Below are 21,239 nucleotides of genomic sequence, written 5' to 3'. Positions count from 1 at the left end.
TGAATGCCAACAATGGTGACATTTTCTCTTAACGACATGCAGAATTCAGGTTTTTGTGTCACACATTGATTTTTATCCATTTTCTTCTGGTTTGCAAATGAGCAGTACTGGAGGTCCTGGTCCTGGATGTTGAGATTTTAAGGTTTCAGGGTCACTGTAGGTCATACTGTAGCTAGAACAACAGACTTTTTCATAGGAGGGTTTTGATGTTACAGCAAGAAGAGCACAGGTGCAACTGATTAACATTAAACACCAGCAATTCATGCAGTCATTTCCAGTGCCCTGGTATTATGTCTGCTCAGACACTTCATTAAACCTAGGCATCATTAATGTTATTAGTTGCACCTGTGCTTCACCTGCTACAAGTCTTTGAATGAATTAATTTTTGACTTTGAGGGCTGGATTATACCACCGTAAAATCACTTAGATTTAATAGTTAACACATTTAAATTTTGCCAGGGTTTATGCACGGCTGGTGCACGTAGACCAGCTGCTGAGATTTTGCTGTAGTTTCCCGTAGGAACAGCAGATGGCACACTGACCATTGCCTCCTCCGGCCCTCTAATGTGGGCCTGATATATTAAGAGGGGGAGGGTCCTCTTCATTGGAAATCATCAGAAATCTTTTATCTGCAACACAGCTGCCTAAAAGGTGGGCTCACAATTATGTGTTCAGTGCGTGGACCCTTCTTTATGAAAACCTGAAGAGTTTCTTTGGAACTAAACTCTGCAGAGGAAATGTGATATCCTCGTTCAGTTCTGAATTTATTTATTGTCATTGTGTATATTTTTTGCACGAAGTTCAGAAAATGTGAAACTTTTGAAGCACTTTTCCTGCGCTCGAACGCCTCTCCTGTTTGTTGAAGGTGTCGGAGAATCGGAGGATTTGTTGCTGTGCTCCCTGTTGCCGATCAGCCATTGTGGATTTTCTGAAAGGGGCAAGGACTTCTTCATTTGCCCGCTGGCTACAGTAGTTGAATGCATGAAAGAAACTGCTGTGCACACTTGAATGAGCCATGAGGCTGATGTCCCGGGTCAAAGCGGACTGCCAGCAACCGGGAATGGATTAGTAACATTTTCGGAGGGTTTGTGAACGCACCTTTGATTGTGTGATATCGTTTGTAGCAATTTCGTTCAGATTTCTAATGTGCCAAGTTAAAAAATGAGCAGATAGCTCACTTGTTTGGGAGCTTGAGATTAAATGTAAGCGGAGGAGAAGAGAATAAACCCTACAGCACTTTTGTCACCGCATCTTCGTCACTCTACAACTCTGAGCTGCCATCTGGGGACCACAGAGCAGATCATGAAGAAGATGGCACCTCAGCAGGCCTGGACTCAGATCACAATCACATTACTGTCTGTATTCTCCCTGATCCAGTGCAGCACAGTGGCAGATATCCCAGAGGAAGAGGGCTTCAGTGCTGAGGTACAGTAATGTCTGTGGGTCAAGGTACAGACCAGATTTCCCCTGTAGATGGTCTCTGTATCCCACTGTGATGTTTGTAAATGGTTTATGAATTCATAATTGTTATAATATTGCCATAAAGTAATTATCAGTCATCTCAGGAAATCCCTCTCCAGCTTTGTTACCATAGAACTATAGTTGTTCATAGGCATAAGTTCAAATCTTCATGTTTGTGTTGCCATACATCAAAGCATCAGGTGGGCTGCTGCAGTACAGGAATGTCATTTGACCTTCTGGCCTTTTTTTCCAAATAACAATAACACAGCACATGTGGCACACACATGGACCTATCTACCCTGATAGGAGTGTGAAGGAAAAACTCATCTATGGAATTGAAAAATGTTGTTATTGTTGGTTGACTTTTGTTGATCTTATATTCTGAAAATGAAATGATTTGTGTTCAGTTTGACAACTTTCTCAAATTAGTTATTCTGTTTAGCATTAATTTTAGCTCCTACTATTTAGCATTTGTAAGCAGAACATACACGCAATGAACACGTTTAGAGCACACTATAATGTAATTGTAAGCACTCATAAGGGCATTTTCAAGCGTTTATTCACATTTTTCATAACATATTTTAAGCTTAGCTGGTATATAGACAAATTATACATGATTGTAATGAACTAAGCAAATTCCATTTGATGATGAAGGTCAGCGAAATGCGGCTGAGAGGTCCGAAAGAAATCTAGCAAGTTGACCTTGAGTTAAGAATTCTTTGTCAAACTGCTGCTTTCAAAGTGAAGATATATTGAGTTCAGCTATATTGCCTAGATTTACTATATAAGGAAATTTGCTACCCCCCATTCATGTTCTGTAGGCACTTCTGTGAGTATGCCTGCTCTGACATTAGGTTGGTTGAGACTTGTCATGCTATGCAGAAATTGTCTTAAACAATTTTCTGTCTCTGAGTGTGTGCATGCAGGATGATATTGTGTGTGTTGTATGTATGTGTTGCCCCCGGCCTCTGTTCATACTGCACATGCTTGAAAGAGAGTAGAGTCCCATGATCCAGCTGTGTGAGGGGGGTCTGTGCTGTGGAGGCTTCTTAAAGGGTAGATCTTAAAACTTAACAGAAGTTTTTCCCTCCCAGGAGCCATCATCCTGTTTGCCTGGCTACGTGGCTCTACACACTCAATTTCACTGTCAGCAAACATCAAACAAAGAAGGAAAATTTTTCATGTGTCACTAGAATGTCAGCCAGAAGTACACACACGCAGAGCTGTGTGTTTATCTAGTGTACCACCGGACTGGCGTGCAGCTTGTTTATTGTCAAAAAACCTTTTAGTTTTCCTATTTCCAGTCCTCCTCTCCTCTCCTCTTCTATCCTCATCTTGGCTTGTCAGTGCAGGAATGAAAAAGCAGGAATGTTGTAATGTTAATGGGAGCCATCTGGTCTGTATCTCTACTTTCTCTTTCCTCATAACTCCTCAGATGCTCTCTCCAATCATTAGACAGTGGCTTGTTCCTGGATTAGCAAAACAGTGCCTCCCTCCCAACAGCTGAAGCTGTCATACACATGTATACAGCAGGCATCACTCACATACAAAAACAGGCACGTGTTAAGCAGCTTTTCTCAGGGCAGACTAAGCAAAAATAATTTCCTGTTTTGCTCTGCTAGGCGTGGCTTCGTAAGTTTGGCTACCTGTCCCAGGCGAGCAGACAGATGTCCACCATGCAGTCGGCTCAGATCCTGTCCAAAGCCATCAGCGACATGCAGCGTTTCTATGGGCTGGAGGTGACTGGAGAGATGAACCCTGCCACTCTTGCGTAAGCTCTATATTGTTTATTAGCAGTTGTGTCAGGTTGTGTCTGACAGAGATTGCGACATTACTAAACATTTGTGTGCAATGACCACAAACTGAAACCATTTTTTTAAAATGGCATGTAGGAATTTCTTTTTCATTTATTTGCATTTTTTAAATTTTAGTTTCTCATTTTTCTTGCATTTTAGGATACAGATGGACTGTCACATGACCACAAGTTTCAGTTTTCCATTTTAGAACGCTGGGCAACAAACCACATCTCAACAACCATGCATGCTGAAGTAATCTGTTGCACTGTTTGCTCCCCAGCACACAATGATATTGTCAGATTAATGTTGTGCTTACATTACCACTGATGTCTGACTCAGTGCCAAGTCTTATTAACTTTTCATGATGTTAAGGTTCACACTACAGTTCAGTTTGATTATGTCACCTCTTCACTAACAAGGCCAATCAGGCAATTGCGTCATATCCTTATATTCCACTCTGACCTTGATGCATTGTATTAGGCCATTGTTTTCATATTGTGTACTGTATGTAGGGTGAAGGAAGCGTTACAAGGTCTTAAAGGGACAGTTCAGCAGAGTCTTTTTTTTTTTTTTTTTTTTTTGCAGAGTCAGATGAAAATATCGATACTGCTCTCATGCCTGCACTCTAGATACAAAGCTATAAATACCTGCTGGTTAGCTTAGTTTAGCATGAAGACTGGAATCAGGGCGAAACAGATAATAAAGTTCACCTACTAGCATCTCTAAAGCTCACTGATTAACATGGTATATCTGTTGTTGTATCAGTACAAAAACTAAAGCTTAAAAAGGACACATTGAGAGCTTTTGTTTCCTTTGGATAGAGCTCCCTCTTTTCCCAGTCTTTATACAAAGCTAAGCTAACTGGCTGTTGTGGTTATGGCTTCATACTTCTGTGCAGATATGTGAGTGGTATCAGTCTTATTGTCTAAATTTCAGCAAGAAAGCAAAGATGCATATCTCTCTTGGTTTAGCATGACAAATGGAGTTTGTTTTTCAAGGTTTAGCTTTTCACAGTTTCAGTTTTCAAAATAAACTGAAAGTGTTGAGTACAGAAAACACTGCTTTTTCAGCCTTGTAGGGACACCAGAAAAAAAAATCCAGATTAAACTTCCCTTAAGCTACAGCAGCATAACAGTATAAAAGTTGAGCTTATAGCCATTAAAAATGCCATTATGCTACTTGAGAATATTCTGCATTTACTTTTTGCAGCTAACAGTTTAATATGTGTTCCTTGTGTGTGTATTTGGCTGTCTAGGGCCATGCGCCGACCTCGCTGTGGCGTCCCTGACAGAAAAGCAGAGGAGATGAGCGATGGTGCGAGGAAGAAACGCTACACACTCACTGGGCAGCAGTGGGACAAGGACCACATCACTTACAGGTTGATAGTATTGAAATGTTCAAATTAAACTATGATAAAGCAGCACGTTTAACACAGTAAGTGTGACGTGCTTTCTGTTCTGGCTTCAGTATAATGAACCAGCTCATCCCCTCGTCGCTGGGAGAGGAACACATGTACAATGCTATCCGCAAGGCCTTTGATGTGTGGAGACAGGTCACCCCGCTCACCTTTGAGGAGCTGCCCGCTGAAAACAACGTCAGCCTCAACGGCAGCCAAACACAGCTCGCTGACATCCTCCTGTTGTTTGCCTCTGGTTTCCATGGTGATATGTCCTTGTTTGATGGCGAGGGGGGGTCACTGGCACACGCCTACTATCCCGGACCAGGAATTGGTGGGGATACACACTTTGATGCTGATGAGCCCTGGACACTAGACAACCAAAATCCAGAAGGTTAGAGGGCTGATTGTTCTGTTTGCTTATGAGAACTGAACTTGAACCTGTTCCTGGTGCACGGCTGTGTCAGCTGTCATTGTTGGGGACCTGGTACTTGTGTGACATGACCAGATTGCTTTGATGCCACACTAATAAAATGTAAATGCCTGAGTAGCTTTTTAGCAGGGTTATTAGTTTAATTCAAATGTATTCTTCAAACTGGGCTAGGCTCAACACCATCTTTTAAGTGTCGTCATGATTTCCAAAATGGTGGAAAAGCTCACATACACCAACAATATCAGAGAGGAGAGATCACATAGAGAAATATTGGGTTCACTTCATTTACATGCCTCTTATTTCTATGCAACTTTATCAGGTTATGTGTTATATATATTATTGTAACATTACTTTTTTCATACAAACAACTGATTAAATATTTCATATACATTTCAGTCACATGCTATATCTGTGTCACTGTAGGTATAGACCTCTTCCTGGTTGCCGTCCATGAGCTCGGTCATGCTCTGGGTCTGGAGCACTCAGATAACCCCAGCGCCATAATGGCTCCTTTTTACCAGTGGATTAACACACACAACTTCACACTGCATGAGGATGACATCAGAGGAATACAGCACATATATGGTGAGAAACACATCCTGTTTTGATACGTCTGTTTATTTAAAGCCACTCCCAGCAGTATTTGGACTTATTAACTTAAAACCACTGTAGTACTTTAATGATAGTCGCATCATGTGTTGTAAAGATACTCTTCTCTGCAGACTGCAAAGACAAGTCTTAATGCAAACTAAACAGTGGCACTGGAATGCATGTGCCTAGAGCGCTGTCAGCATGTGTTCATCAGTCAGTTAAATGATGCTCATTACCCTCGTAATGAGTAAATCACGCCTGCACACAGATGTTTGTATAGTGGAGCAACTGTCTTGGCTACTTTATGTGTAATTTTAAAACATGTTCTTCAGTAACAGCTACTCTGAACTAGCAAAGGAGGATTCCACATAATCTGTTTTTAATTTACTATGTTTTTCTAGTTCTGATGGGAAACTGCTCTCCAAATACATGTTGTGTAATGACCACTGTGTTTATTATCTATTCTAGCAAAAATATTTTTGTCTGTGAAAAACTTTAGCAAGTCATTTGAACAGCTTTGTGAATAATGACCTTGATATTTGTTGACTTAACCTAACCAAAGGGGTTATGCTGTGATTATAACTGACAGCTAACCTGTTTGTAGCTATGGAGTGTAAACAGACTGTTCATGCTGACACTATAATAGGTCAAGGCCATGGTTACTATTGAAACACCATGGTCAGTCATGTATTTTTTATTTATTCTTCTTATCTTTACTATTTTTTCATGTCCATCACTAAGCTTTGTCTCTAATAATTAGAAGCTAAAACATATCTTACACCTACAATCAAACCCTTTTTGTAAACTGTTCCACAAAACTTGAGGACTCTTCCAGCTCATGCTCTAGCAGACAAATATGCCAATGCCTGAGGACAGTGTGGAGGGTACAGGTGGTAAAACAAAAAACTATGCATTCCAATTTTGTCATGTTTGACTGCAGACTGAGAGTGCTGTGGCTCTGAGATCACTGTGAGGCTGAAGTGCAGAATGTCAGCTGTAATTTGAGGTTATATCACACTCATATAACATCTGGACCCTTGAGAAGATGCTTTGTGGATATGTGCACAAACAGACACACACGCTCAACCACGCACACCACCAGTGGCCCTCACTCATTATGGCATGTCATGCATGCCGTTATGATGTTATCATGCTTTCCCTGTGTGAATGGATAGCATTGTTAATTGACAGATGACATCTGTGTGTGTGTATGTGTGTGTGTGTTAGAGAAAGAGCTCATATGTGTATTGTATTTATGTGTGGGTGTGTTTCTACAGTGGCCTTCTTATTAAAGCTGTAATTACAGGACCAAAAACACAGTTAATTTGCCCGTTAAACTGCAGATGTGAATATTTATCGCAGACATTGTTCATACAGAATGACTGGTTTACGATTTATTTTGCTTTTGACGAAAACAAGCATTTTCCGCAAGGTTCATGCTGTCCTTTTTACCCACATTTCTTTACTGTTCATTGTTTTGTCCTGGTCACATCTGTGGCATCACATAACAGATCAAAAATCCGATATAGTTTGGGAATTTTGTCCATGGTTTTACTTTGCCCAGCAAACCCAAAATCTTTCCAAACCCACACAGTTCTGGCCCATTGATACGCCTACACTCGAGGTCTGCACCAGAGGACAGTAGAGTTTTGGTGAAGCAAATGTGAAAAATGTGAAGTTTTCTGCTGTAAATTCCGTAAGGTAAATGTTTTGACTGAAATTATACAGTAGTTTCCTTTATTAAGCAGATCTAAATGACTCTGGGGAGAGGGAAGCTCTGATTGGATAAGAAAAGGATCTGAAGACTCTAAATAGACACTAACACAGCATAAACTTTGTTGGTAGAAATAAACATTTGGGTTCCTTTGTAGAGGTTTATATGAAAGAGGCCGGCAGCTTTGCAGTTCTCTGCCTCCCAGATCAGTTTTTCTTCATCAGCTCAGTGACACAGAGTCTTAACAAGAATGCTTAGCAGGCTCAGCTCCTGCCCAGTTACATTACAAACAAACTTGTGAATTAATATCTCAGTAATTAGAGGAATTAAAATACTTGATGTTTAAATACACCAATACGTCTGTTCATCCTTAGCATGCAGCATCTGACAAAAAGGAAAGGTTTAAAGCAATATAAAGAGATAGAAAAAACAAAACTCCACTTTACTGTAAATTATTTATGAGTTTACTTTAAAGCTGCACAAATCAATATTTTCATACCAACAATGCAGTTTGTTCAGATAAGATAGAGCTAACAGGAGAGTGAACACTGGACATATGTTCACCAGGTGGCCAGAAACACCAGCTCCAAATGAATGATAATGGTGCTCTATATCTGGCAGGATATAGCAAATAAACAGCTGTTTAAAGAGATAGTCAGTGTTATGTTTACAGCATGCTCCCAAATGACCCAAGCTTAAAGGTCCCATATTTTACACTTTTCAGGTGTTTTAATATCCATAAGAAGATAGTACCAAAAATGACCTCAGTATAGTTTTACTGCTCTCATGTTTCTGCCTGGAAATCTAACAACAGCTGGGTGTTTTGTGTCTGTTTCTGACAGACAGACTGCAGCCTACTATAACTACAGTAAATGCAAATGATGAGAGCCACTGCTGAGGAAAATCAGTGCAGTGAAACAAGGCAAACTAATATTACCATCTTTGGGAGAGCTGTGCACTGATATATCAGCTTCCTGACAAACAACGGATGCCTCCCACTATACAGTGGCTTAATTTTGACAGTGCTGTCCTCTTCATTGTGTGCAGTCAGAGACACACTTCCCACTCTGGGCTGCTGGTAACAGTCCTTTTTTTCCGGTGATGAAAATATCCAGCTTAGTACAGTAGTCTTTCATCACATAGTGAGCTTCCAAGGCTCTAAAATACAGTAAACTAAGAAGAGTCCATTATGTGGAAATGACATAAAACAGCAAATCAAAAATAGATTTGCACAAGTAACAAATTAAGTGACCACAAAAAGTTATCTGAATATTGTAACTCTCTGGAAAAACAAGGGCCATGGAAACAAACAAAACTTGTTTACCTTTCTTGTCTGTAGATTATACTGCAGGTTAAAATGCCATATATGCTCAATTTCTCCACGTACTGATGGCTAAGAGTCAGAGTAACTCAATACGTCTTTATGGCCATCAGCTGTCCAAGGATATTATATAACTGGCTGTATCTTTGTGTTTTCCTCTCTTAGCAACCAGCAGGGCTCATTTTTCCAAAGAATGGCGGCACAGTCGCAGTCAGTCATGTGAGCTTATAGCTGCTGCACAAAATGGAAAATGACATTTTCTTTGTAGGAAGAGATAGAGAACATTGTGAGGGGAAGGAGGGTAGAGGATAAAAGAAATGATTGATGTCTAATGCCACACTGACAGGCAGGAGCGATTTATTTCTTCTCAGCTGGAAGTTTTTTTTTTTCCATTTGGCCGCTGCAGCTCTGAAATTCAATGCCAGCTCTCTATCTTTTCTTTCCTAGGTCCTCCTCTCGTCACTAATGCTCCACCCACTGCTCCTCCCACCCCCAAAGATGAACCCGATGGTGACTCCCCCACCTCTCGTTCTCCACCTGAAGATGAGCCCACTCCCTCTTCCCCACCCGACTCACCTGACTCACCCGGCGACCACCCGGATCCCCCAGACCGTCCAGAGCCGACACCCAGCCCTACCTCACCTCCCGTCCTCGCCACCTCCACCCCCACCATTTCCCAGCCTGAGCCGGAACCTGTCACCCCGACAGTCAGAAAAGACGTCCCCCATCCTCCTCCACCTCCACCGCCTCCTCCTCCTCGGCCCCCTGCTCCTCCGCGGCCCCCCAAGCTGCCAGACAACCATCCCCCCAACATCTGTGACGGGGACTTTGACACGGTGACCATGCTGAGAGGAGAGATGTTTGTTTTCAAGGTGAGAAGTGAAGATCATATCTGTGTTTAAAACAAGAGTTTGCTTTGGATTGGACAGATATAAACTGTAATTTACAAATGTATGAACTAACAGGATCCGGCTTGGAATCACAGCAGCAGGAAGTTGTGCAAAGGGAGGTGAACAATAAATATTTTTGATGAGCGATAGCGAATCGCATGATTACTTCTGGCTTGGCCTGCACAGGGTCGTTGGTTCTGGCGTGTGCGGCGGAACCGGGTCCTGGATAACTACCCCATGCCCATATCCGTCTTCTGGATTGGCCTGCCCAGTGACATCGACGCCGCCTATGAACGCCACGATGGCAAATTTGTCTTCTTTAAAGGTATGTTAAAGCTGTTAATGAACAGTAAAACCTGTCACTCTGCTAACACAGTGCCCACATGCTGAGCAGACTGCGTGATATTTTGCATCAAGACTGTCTTAGAAGAGTATGGCGAGCGTTTTTATGGTATAGCACCTTGCTTAAGGGCAAGCTCGGATCTGTTTAAGAGTGTGCTTTATAAAAACAAAATGGAGAGTGAATTGGTAAGGCTGAAAGGAAACAGTGCAAACTCAACATTTTTTTTTCCCCCCACACAGAGTGATTTACGAGGAGATGGTAATAATTCAACACAGCTATAACTCTCTGTAGCTGGCACAGGACTCTTCCTCAGACACACACACACACACACACACACACACACAGAAATATTTAAAAGTTGTGTGAAAAAGAAAATAACACCACCAGCCCAGTGATTCACTGTTTAAACAGTCTGACAATATGGCTGCAGACAAAGATGGAGCATTGAGTTTGTGTGTCTTTGCATGTGTGTGTGGCTGCCGCACTGAGAGTATTAGTGCGTGTTACTGAGTTCATCGGGTGTCTTGAATGAGGTCTGAGCAGCATGGCAGCTGTTGCTGGCCCAGTACGACTCCAGTCCAGCTGAGCCCCATAAGGCCTCATGAGGGAGGCGGAGGATTGCGTCAGCCTTCTCTGCACCGCAACTGCTCCAGATGTGAACAGCTGCAGGGCTTTCACTTTAACAATGAGGCCATACGGTGATTTGTTGTGCATTTTCAGGATTTTCTGTGCTTTTGATCACAGATTTACTCCCATTAATGATTTCTCTTTCTGTCATCATTCCTGCTTTTTGGTCACATTCTTGCGAGGGTTTAGAAGAGCTGCTTCAGCTGAGCACATTTTTGCGTCTACTCCAAAGATTCTTGGATAGCGTATGCATCAAAACCTGCTGAAATGTTGGCCATATGAAGCCAAAACCATTTAACTACTTTAACATCAGGTCAGAATGGTTCAACAGAATGTCAGAGTAAGTGTGAACTGATTACTAAAAGCCCCTGTGTGCAAGCTTAGCTGTTGTAGTTCAGTGCAGTTTGTTGCTATGCTGCAGCACACTGGCATTAGAGGTGGAAAGTGGCTGAAAGTGTGTCCAGAGGTTAGGGTTAGGGGAGAAACTGGCTTCCACATCAGGAAATCTTGGAAAATCACTGTTATGCCTACCATTTCTACCTTGCCTGTCCTTTCCACTTTTCTTCTGGAGTGAGCAAACTCCATGACATATGCCATATGTTCTCACCATTGCTTTCTCTCCATATGCCCGTGGTTTTTGGGCCAGCTTTTCCTTCTTTGTTTCCATTTCTCTCCCCCATTAACTTTCTCTCATATTTCCATTTTCTTGGCCGGGTTACAAACGTTACCTGTGCAGGAAGGTTGTACTGTGTGTGCCACTGTCTCTGTAGAGAAATATTTGTCCTTCTGTCCTGGCAGATGATAGATACTGGGTGTTCAGGGAGGCTGATGTGCTGCCAGGATACCCACAGCCCCTACATGAGTATGGACGAGGAGTTCCTGCACACAAGATTGACACGGCCATCTGGTGGGAGCCCAATGGATTCACATACTTCTTCTCAGGAGACAGGTACAGACACACACAAACAGCAACAAACTGACAAAATGTAATATATAATAGAAAAAATAACAGTGAGCATATCATCACTGTTATCAATGGCCATATAGGGTCAAATAATAAAATATGTACTGTATAAATCTAAATCTATACATCTGTGTAGGTACTGGCGATACAATGAGGAGACTCGGACTACAGACCGCGACTTTCCCAAGCCAATCAGCAGATGGGGCAGGATCCCTCCCTCTCCCAAAGGAGCCTTCCTCAGCGATGACGGCGGTAAATAATGACTTCAAATAAGGCAGATGTAGTTTTTATTTGAGGGATGGGAACAGCAGAGAAACTTCTGTTCAGGAGACTCACAACAAAACACCAAAAGCTGAGCATACAGTGTTGAACGCCTGAGAACAGCATGAGTAAGAAGAGGTGGAGGGAGCGAAAGAATGAAAGGTTAGAGGGGTGAAATGGGGTGTGTAAGAGACGGAGAGGGGAAAAAAATTACATTTGAGACAAGCAGAGCAGGGAGAAGAGTGAGGGGATGAGAGGGAGAAGAGAGGAATGAGAGCTCTGGTTTTGAGGGTTGGCCCGTCCTTCCTTTGGAAATTAGATTTGTGGCAGAGCTGCTCTGAATGCACCCTCTAACAGTCAGATCTTATCTCCACCCAAACTGTTCCAATGTCTGTGCAAGCCTGGTTTCCACTACACAGCCACATTTACACCCAGAAATGTAGCCCCAAAAGATTGCGTGTGGCTCTTTTGCATCTCACAGCCAAATTTTAGTGCATGACAGCAACACGGCTTATTTATTTATTTCTTTCTTGTAATGTGATATGAATAAATTTTATGTCAAATCTGTTGTTATACTTCCAGTCAGCTCTGGCTCCATGTGATCTGAAATGTGGGAATGTTGGGGAGAGTGCAAACACTAAAGTGGTCCCCAAAGAAACATTCCTCAGTCTGCTTTTTGTTTACACAAAAAATGAACTTAGTTTTACCTTGTCAAGACAAATGATAAAGTAAATGAGGCAGTCTTTACAAATGAAATGACAACCGGTGCAATCGGTGAATCAGTACAAGGCTGTGAATTTGCTTTATGGTAATGCAAACTTGCTCAGTTAATATATTAGATTCTTTAATTTCCTTTGTCTTTGTCTTTTGAAGGACTAAGAGAATCCTACTGTAAAATGAACCAGAGGTAATTTGGTCTCTGCTGTGTTTTGCCTAAAAGTACTCTAGGGTTTTTTCTTTCTTTTTTTTTTTAGGTTTTAAAAGAATAGTTTGACATCTTGGGAAGTGCAGTTTGTTTAAAGTAATGTGAGAAGATTGATACCACTCTGTTTTTCTGTTAGTCTTTCAGTCCTTCAATCATTTGATTGGAAAAGGGGAATAGGTTTAGTTTTGAAAAGCTAAACCCATCAAACTGATGATGCAAAGCAACAGATAGACATTCTGGAAAGTAGGCTTATTATTAAAATAGATAACTGTCAGCAGGTGGTTATCTTAGCTTAGCACATAAACTGAAAATAGATAGCCTGGATCTGTCCAAAGGCAATAAAATCTGCCTACCACCCCACATCATATGTCTCCTTTTTCTAATCTTGACACATAAAATTGCATATTTTCATTTTTACTCTTTAGTATTTGTACAGATTAAACAAACAAGATGTAATAAATCAGTTAGGTGGTTATCTTTGTTAGCTAGCATGGCTCTGTCCAAATATATTTCACCATTTCCAGATTTTTATGCTAAGCTAACTGTCTCCTGGCTAAGCTTCATACTGTTTGTAGTGGACAGACATGAGAGTGCTATCAATCTTGTCATCTAACTCTCAGCAAGAACGTGTATGTTCCCCAAAATGTTAAACTACTCCTTTAAGAATGGAGTTAAATTGATTTCTGACAAGCAAAACATTATTTTATTTTTTTTACATCAGGAATAACAAGCAGTGCCTGCTACTTCAGGCACACAACTGCAGTCCACTGCTACACACTCTTCTCACTGCATCATACTGTGTTTCCAACACATCTTTTTAATTAAGGCAGCATATTAAACTTGCGTTATGAACGCTCTGCTCACTCTTCTGCATGCCTGAAAGCTATCTCGATGCATGCTTTAACTGTTGCTGCTGCTGCTGCAGCCTCTCCCTCTCCACCCCAGCATCCACCGTGTTTGTTGGTGCCGACTGGCGAGGTCCAAGCCTAGATGCCAAACATCAGCGCTGCACATATTCATTTAATAATCCGTTCTACATGAGCTGTCTGACTGAAATCTTGTTTATCTTCCTCTCATGCAGCTTACACCTATTTCTACAAAGGCACTAATTACTGGAGGTTTGACAACCACAAGACAGAAGCAGATAAAGGTTACCCTCGCTCCATCCTGAAGGATTTCATGGGCTGCGTGGGAGTCCCTGACCCCAAACCTGACCCTGACACCGAGCAGGAACCGAAAGAAAAACCAGTGAACCCTTCAGACCGAGGCAAGGACGAACACAAAGAGCCAGACAGGGGCCGGGGCAAAGACGCAAACCCAGAGGAAGACCAAGGCTCCAATCCTGACAGCACAGAGGAGGAGGAGGACAAAGAGGTGAACGTGGTTGTGACGATGGCCGACAATGAATCAAAGGTCATGACCCTGATCATGGTGACCGTTCCTCTGGTCCTCATCCTGTGCATCCTCATCCTCGTCTACGCCATCCTCAGGACTCTGCAGAACAAAGAGACGCCGAGGGCCTTGGTGCACTGCAAGCGCTCGCTGCAGGACTGGGTGTGACGCGCAGAATTAGAAAAGATAGAACGGGTATCGATCGTTTGTCTGGTGCAGTCATTGGAATTAAATTTTACATATGGCACGGTGGAAAGAGGCTTTGACACATCACTAAAGTCTAAGAAAGCCAAGGATGAGTCACCTTTTTGAGCCCCATTCATTGTGAGAACTTTTATTGCTCATGTGAAATAATGTTTAAGTGGTAAAATTGGTGCCTGTGGAGCTACAATGTACATTTCCCGCTACTGGCCTTGACGTTTTTCTCCTGTGCCTCCCTTTGTGCCTTTCAAAATATCTGGAAAAGTACCACTTTTTCTTAAAAATCATGGCCGTTTCCATCACCACGTAAAAAAAATGTGTACTGTAAAAGACACAAGACTCTCAAGGAACATCTGTTTCTATCAATTCTAATTGTAAAGAGGAGGGACAGAGAGTGTATTTGTAGTATAAATGCAGACAAAGTCAGTAATGCACATACACTAACCAGAAGCACACACACTGTACATACACACCAAAATGAGTGCTTACAGCTTTTAAAACAAATACAAATACATGCATTCATATGAGCAAGTCTTTCATACCTTCAACTAAGGTGCTTCAACCAATTTTGACATTTTCTTTCTGTTTAGAACAGATAATTTGCACTTTTGATTCTGTTTATTGTTGTTTTTGTTTTTGCTGAGGTTGCTTCACTGCCAACGTGTGTGTGTGTGTGTGTGTGTGTGTGTGTGTGTGTGTGTGTGTGTGTGTGTGTGTGTGTGTGTGTGTGTTTGTTCGTTCGTGCAAAGCTGGATTTTCTGCGCTTATTAAACACACAGACACTGGCAGGAGAAGCTCGTCCTCTGACCAGCACAGGAATGTCAGACAGCTGTGTGCGTCCATGACCGCCCATCTCCCACTGAGCCCATTATGTCTGCCCTCTCTCTCTCTCTCTCTCTATCACACACACACACACACACACACACACGCACGCACGCACCATAATCACATAATTGCTAAAAAAAACAACAAAAAAAAACCTCTTAACTGCATTCATTTGTACATGCATGTCCACATATGTAGACACAAACACATAGAGAGACCACTTCCCTAGACAAAGGCACATAGAGTTTTTGCACACAGACACACGGGCTCCAGCCTCCCCTCCTCCCACCATAGCCACAATAACTGCTCAGACTGCACCACTAAAAACACAATCCCAGCAGAGACATATTGATATACGACTGGTTCCAGGGCTGGAATGAAATACAAGAGGGAGGTGATTTAATCACTTTTTACAAGTAGAATTGAAAAGTATTGTGATTTAAACAAATTCTGTCCATCTCAACTCAACCTGTGAAGAGTAAAAACATAGCTGCCGTTTCTGCCTCTCTCTATCTCCTCTCCTTTTTTCATGCTAAAGCTAAATAGAGTCAAAGCTAATTAAGTGCACAAAGGAGAAGCCTGCAGGCTAGAAAAGAATGGGTCAGGGTCTGGTTTCCATTAAACCCACATGTTGCTGATTTAGTAGTGTCAGGCAAGAGAGGGAGGAGAGAGGAGAGTAGTGAAAAAATGCAAAAAGAAGGAGGTAAAAAAAAAAAAGTGGTGGCGGGGAGTTGGGAGAAAAGGGCGAATGAGAGAGAATGAGATGAGGAGGGAGAGAGAGAAACATGGGGAGGCAGAGATTAAGGAGAGGAGAGGGAGGGTTCTGCCAGCATTTCCTTTCTGAGGGAAGGAGGTTGGAAGGATTTTGGGGAGGGGCAGCGCTGGCGTTGCGCCTCTTGACCTAGATTGGGCCACTAAAGTCCACTCCTCTTTTTCAGCTCTTCTTGTTTTTGCTCTGCCTGTTGTCATGAGCTGAAGATGACTTCCTCTGCGACCCCACCCCTACCCCCCTCTCTTCCCTCTCTCCCCTAACCTTTTTCCTTTTTTACTTTTGGTTTTCCATTCTTAGTGTGTCCTTTCTGTGTAATTGCTGTAAGCCACCCCACTTCTGTGTTCTCACATGTATTCATTTTCTTCTCCAGTCTTGTGGAAATTCAACTCAAGCATTTAAAAGATAATTAACGCACACAAATATCTGCAGGATGTGATGTGATCCTGTCTCCCAGTATCTATCCACTATCCTGTCTCACTTTATCTCTTTACCTTTCTTGTCTCTGTGTAAAGCCACTATTCACATGCTACCATCATTATCCTTTGCTTCACATTTGTGCCTTTACATTGTGCTTGTATTTTGTTTTGGCCTGTCTTACGTGTTACATTGTGCCTTTTTTTTCTGTGAATATTGGGGGGCTTTTTTATTTTTATTTTTTACTATAAATAGCATGAGGGACAGTTTTTTAAATGTGTTTCTTCCCTTTTTTACTCTACTTATCATTTTTAGTTTTGTACATTTTGTTTCTGTTCAGATTTTGTGTAAGAACAGCAGTAGATTATTACAATGTTGATGCATGCAGGGCATGTTCTGTTAGGCCTGTGCACTCCTGTGTAGAGTACATTAAAATTTCACAATAAAACTCACAGGTAAAAGCAACACAATGCTGCAGTGTGCTGCAGTTTATGGCTTCATGTTGTAATTATTATTACACCTTTATCCCACTGTGCAAATGTCAAGTTCACAGAGTTGATTTTGCTTTTGGCCACCAGAGGGAATCATTGTCTCTAAAATGTTAAATGAAGTCTTTGTAATGCTGAGTACTTTCAGCATTTTAAACACAAACATTATGAACAGAGGCAGAAAGTAACAGTAAAACCTTATTTGACCATGTTTGTGTATGTGTGGTTATACACAGATGCAATGCCATAAAGTAAGTAAGCCTATTTATTGAAGCACTGCATGTTAGTACAATTTGGAGGTAATTATACAAGCTAAGTGTTTCCATTTGATGCTACTTAACATGTTTCAGGCACAGATTTTTACTTAAGTAAAAGCAGTGATACAACAAAAACATACACTTTATATAAAAGTAAAAATATTGCATTACAAGTCCTGCATTCTGTACTTAAGTAAGAACATGTGTTTAGTATTATCAACTAAATATGATTGCAGTAAAAGTAAAGATGCAGCAGAGTGGCCTCTGTCAGTTTTATATTATTATATTTTATGCCACTGGATGATCATTAATAATGCATTAACATACATACAACATTTCTGTATAGCTAGGTGAGGTGGACTGAAGCATCTAGTCCATATGCTCATCATAGCAACCCTGCTCAGTACTTGGTAAATACAACTGTCAGATGAATTAAGTGCAGTAAAAAGTATGATATTTCCCAGGAAGTACAGAGTAGCATGAAATTAAATTACTCAAAGTGTAAGTACCTCAATGTATGTAATGTTAGTTAGTTTCCACCACTGTTCATGTGGAAACATTGTTTCTGTTTTTACTCCACTACATTCATTTACAGACAGAGTTACAAATTATTTTACAACTAAGACTTTCTATACAAAACATTTGATCAGCGATTGTCAAAAATTAGTTCTGCCTCAACCACATACAACAATCCAGTTTTATTAGTCATATAATAGTATATCACTCCAAAAGGGGCCAGTTTTGCATAATGAGTACTTAATTAAAAGTTGAGGATCTGAGTATCACTGCACAGATAATGCAGTAATTGAGAGAGTGTGTGTGTGCTTCTCTTTGCTCATGAGATCCGTGTGTGTTTGCCTTTGTCTGTTGTGAGTGAGAGCACCTTTCCTGCATGTCTTTACGTCAGAGGTAATCAGGATTAGCCTCCATCACAGATCATCCACAACAGCTTTACCTCTGCATCCGCTTTCTCTTTCATCTCTTTCATCTCTCTCATCATGCCTCTCTGTCTTTCTTTCATCATCTCTTTCTATATGCCATAAATATGTATAGTCTAGTGTTCCTCTCCATTTCTGACACTGAATTAAATATCAAAACATTTAATATAAATAAATAGTGTGTGAACAGGTTTATGATTTTCCCCCAAATTTGTGACAGTTGTTCAGTTTACGTTCTCTTAGCTTCACTTTCTTCCCCTCTTTCCTCTGAGTCTTTGCCCAAACTCTCCTGTTCTCTGTCTTTTCCAGCTGTTCATTTAAGATTGAGGCTGCATATTCCAGCCAAGGGTCTATGTCATCGACCTTTTCTCCCAGCTTATCCCCTGCTGAGCTGATAATGGGATCTGCCTACTGCCTCCTGCCTCATCAGCACCATAAATTGTTCCGTAGTTCCCATCCTCAATCACAACAAACAGGCCTGACTGGATGTGGTGTGATCTATCCACCTGTCTGACCTGGTGGATGTCTTTCTACCTCTCTGTGGCTTTCTCATTACCTGTCTGACTATTAAACCTACAGAGTGTCGACATGTGCAGTTTGCCATGACTGATCCCCGTAAACCTGTTCATCACAGCCGCTATTCTTTTATTGCTACAATACAACCCACAGCAGCAAATGTGCCACGTCCTGTTTGCCAGTCTGTCAGTCAGTGAGGGCAGCTCTGAATCCCAGCTAATCACTGCCAGGCATCATGCCATGTTTTCTCTCCTCCTCTCCACCCCTCTTTCCTCTCCACTAACCATCTCTGTCTTGAATTTACCTCCTCTTCCTCCCTCCTTTTCTGTTTTATCTCATACTGCTTATCGACTTTAAATCCACACTGTTACCTTCCCTTTTTCATGTATATAATAATAGGTTAGGCTGTAATGGAAGTATTAAGATATTTTACTTTTTTTTACAAGAAAGAGCAAATACAAGTAATTCAAATAAAAAAAGATATATAAAATATGAAAAGCATTGCCATTAAAAAAAATACTATTATCAGTATTAACAACAAAAATCTGAAGAATCAAAAGTAAAAACACTGTAGAAAAATGTCATGTGATTGATATATTGTTATACCTGGTCAGTACAAAAAATACATTAAAATGGATGGTATTAAATTATTCATATATGGTTGGGAGGTTCAGTCCAATGGCTGGGATTTGACCCTTTCCAAATGGTCACAAGAGGAGGTCATTAATGGGGTAGGAGAAGAGGGGAAAACTTCATACATTTGTTTTTACTTTTTTGTGAAATACTGGGTGATTTTATGTCTTCAGTCCTCACACATTTACCCAAGAAGGCTTACTCTGAAGGGGAACCACTAACAACTCATGGACATCTCAGACGCTGCTTTTTGTAAGTAACATTGCAAAAAAAAGGTTGAAAAGCACTTGTTTAAAAATGCCTTTTATATTTGGTAAGTTTATCATGTTTTTAGCTATGCTAAGTGTAGCATCTTATGGAAGAGAGATGGAAAGGTTTAGTCATTTTGAGGTTTCCTTCACTTTTAGACACACTAACATTAAATGTCAGTGCGTCTTAAATGTTGACTCTCCATCTCTGTTGCCATATTGAATGGATGTGGCTGTAGGAACTAGACAGCAAGTAGATCATCCGAGCTCTGGTCAGACCCTGAGACTGACTAATAAGCTTTGCCTTCCTCTGTGTCTCCTCCTTATTGTTATTTAGTCAAAAGATTGACTTTATATAGCTCACTGCTCCAGTCAGCAAGAGGCACTACATCACTTCCTGGGTGTAGAACTGTAATGAGGATGGGATAGGAGATAAAAGGGAACAGTGATGGTGGAGGAGAAAGCAGGGGATTCAGGCTGCCACATAGACCAGCAAGTGTACTGTGTATATAACACAGAAAAGGCGTGTCTTGAAAATATGCATTTGTAATTATTCTTTGTATTTTATTATACCCAAAAGGAAATGGGAAACAAATGAAAGAGTTCCCTTCTTTGGCAGACAAGCAGTGGTTATACATTTAATTCAAGACAAAACTCATGATCTGGATGCAGACACATAATATCATAAATACTTGGTTTATTCCTTGCACTGTTTGAATGGTTGTAGTCTGCACCTGGTGGAAAAGGGGCATTTTCACTTTCTATCAAAAATCTCTGGATGTCCACGGCTTTGTCAGGTAGGAATCACCACGTTTTGTTTGTTAGTGTTTTCCCTGGTGGGGGTGCGGATGACAGTTTATAGGTTACAGGGATGATGTCCTGACGATGAGTGTCTCTGCATTTAATCTGCCATTGCTCATAGTCCAGGATTGCTGCCTTGACCTTCAGGTGGTGCTGGCTAATCCTGTTAGCCCCAGTTAGCCACTGTGGAAATCCAAGCACGCCTGTGCTGGCTGTGCCACACTCTGGATATCTACACCACCGGTATGCAGAGCCACCTGTAGACACACAGGTAAGGAAAACAAGTCTTGTTATTTTGTAAACAAAGAAATACACAAATTTCTGCATGGATAGTTTGAATGGTAAAATGAATACCTGAGTACTGATCTGTGATTAGTGACATGATGATCGTGTCTTAGTTGAGAAGCAGTGGGTGAAGTTCAGAGGTGTGGTGTTTGTAAAAGAAATCTAGAAGTTATTGAATAATCGCTTGTGTTTTTGCTAGCAAGAGTGTGTCCTGTCTGGACATATTTGAGGAAAGTGAAATGTATAGATGCCTAAAACCTAAATGGTCTTCTTAACAATCTATACTCTTTTGATGACTGAAAATGATCTTGGCTGATGGGGACATATGTCAGGGGTTTTCTGTGGAAATCTGTAGATTAACTGGGGGACAGAGCTGCGCTATTGAATCCAATGCTATGAATTTGAGATTAAGGCCAGGGAAGAGGCTGCTGTGATCTCTATGGATTGGGATAGTGTGTCGGAAATCACAATGGGATCACAACAACAGATTACACTGCTTTGTGAAGAAGTCTTTTAAGTGGATTTTCCATGAAGAGATTGTTCATAGAAAACCTCCCCTACAGATAAAGCATGTGACAATTCCAACTTCTTCTCTGGCATTCAGTTTTTTACACCTGTGTGTCTAGAGCAAACATTTTCTGTCTCTGGTATTGCCTTGGCTCAGGATATGATCTACTGTTTGATGTAGACTCAGATTTTCATACCCAGTTTGTTACAAGTTTTACATGATGACAACAAGCGATGTAA

General features: G+C 41.2%; 1 protein-coding gene across 1 annotated transcript; it reads left to right on the top strand.

The window, feature by feature from the left end:
• The first annotated feature begins 476 nt into the window (after positions 1 to 476).
• Positions 477 to 16,857, top strand: mmp15a (matrix metallopeptidase 15a). The gene is made up of 10 exons (XM_018703543.2): positions 477 to 1,425; positions 3,084 to 3,232; positions 4,513 to 4,635; positions 4,725 to 5,047; positions 5,510 to 5,671; positions 9,160 to 9,584; positions 9,789 to 9,927; positions 11,371 to 11,521; positions 11,673 to 11,788; positions 13,804 to 16,857. The coding sequence occupies exons 1-10, from the start codon at positions 1,303 to 1,305 to the stop codon at positions 14,280 to 14,282; spliced, it is 2,190 nt and encodes a 729-aa protein (XP_018559059.1). The 5' UTR covers positions 477 to 1,302; the 3' UTR covers positions 14,283 to 16,857.
• The last annotated feature ends 4,382 nt before the right edge of the window (positions 16,858 to 21,239 follow it).

Source organism: Lates calcarifer, linkage group LG10 (genome assembly GCF_001640805.2).
Source record: "Lates calcarifer isolate ASB-BC8 linkage group LG10, TLL_Latcal_v3, whole genome shotgun sequence".
Taxonomy (NCBI): domain Eukaryota; kingdom Metazoa; phylum Chordata; class Actinopteri; family Centropomidae; genus Lates; species Lates calcarifer.
Note: the sequence above shows the minus strand (reverse complement) of the source record. Positions and strands in the feature narration are given on the sequence as shown.

Coding starts and splice junctions, on each gene's coding strand:
- mmp15a (XM_018703543.2), top strand. CDS start 1,303: ATGAAGAAGATGGCACCTCAGCAGGCCTGGACTCAGATCACAATCACA. Junction 5,672..9,159: donor AGGAATACAGCACATATATG/GTGAGAAACACA, acceptor TTTCTTTCCTAG/GTCCTCCTCTCGTCACTAAT. Junction 11,789..13,803: donor CTTCCTCAGCGATGACGGCG/GTAAATAATGAC, acceptor CCTCTCATGCAG/CTTACACCTATTTCTACAAA.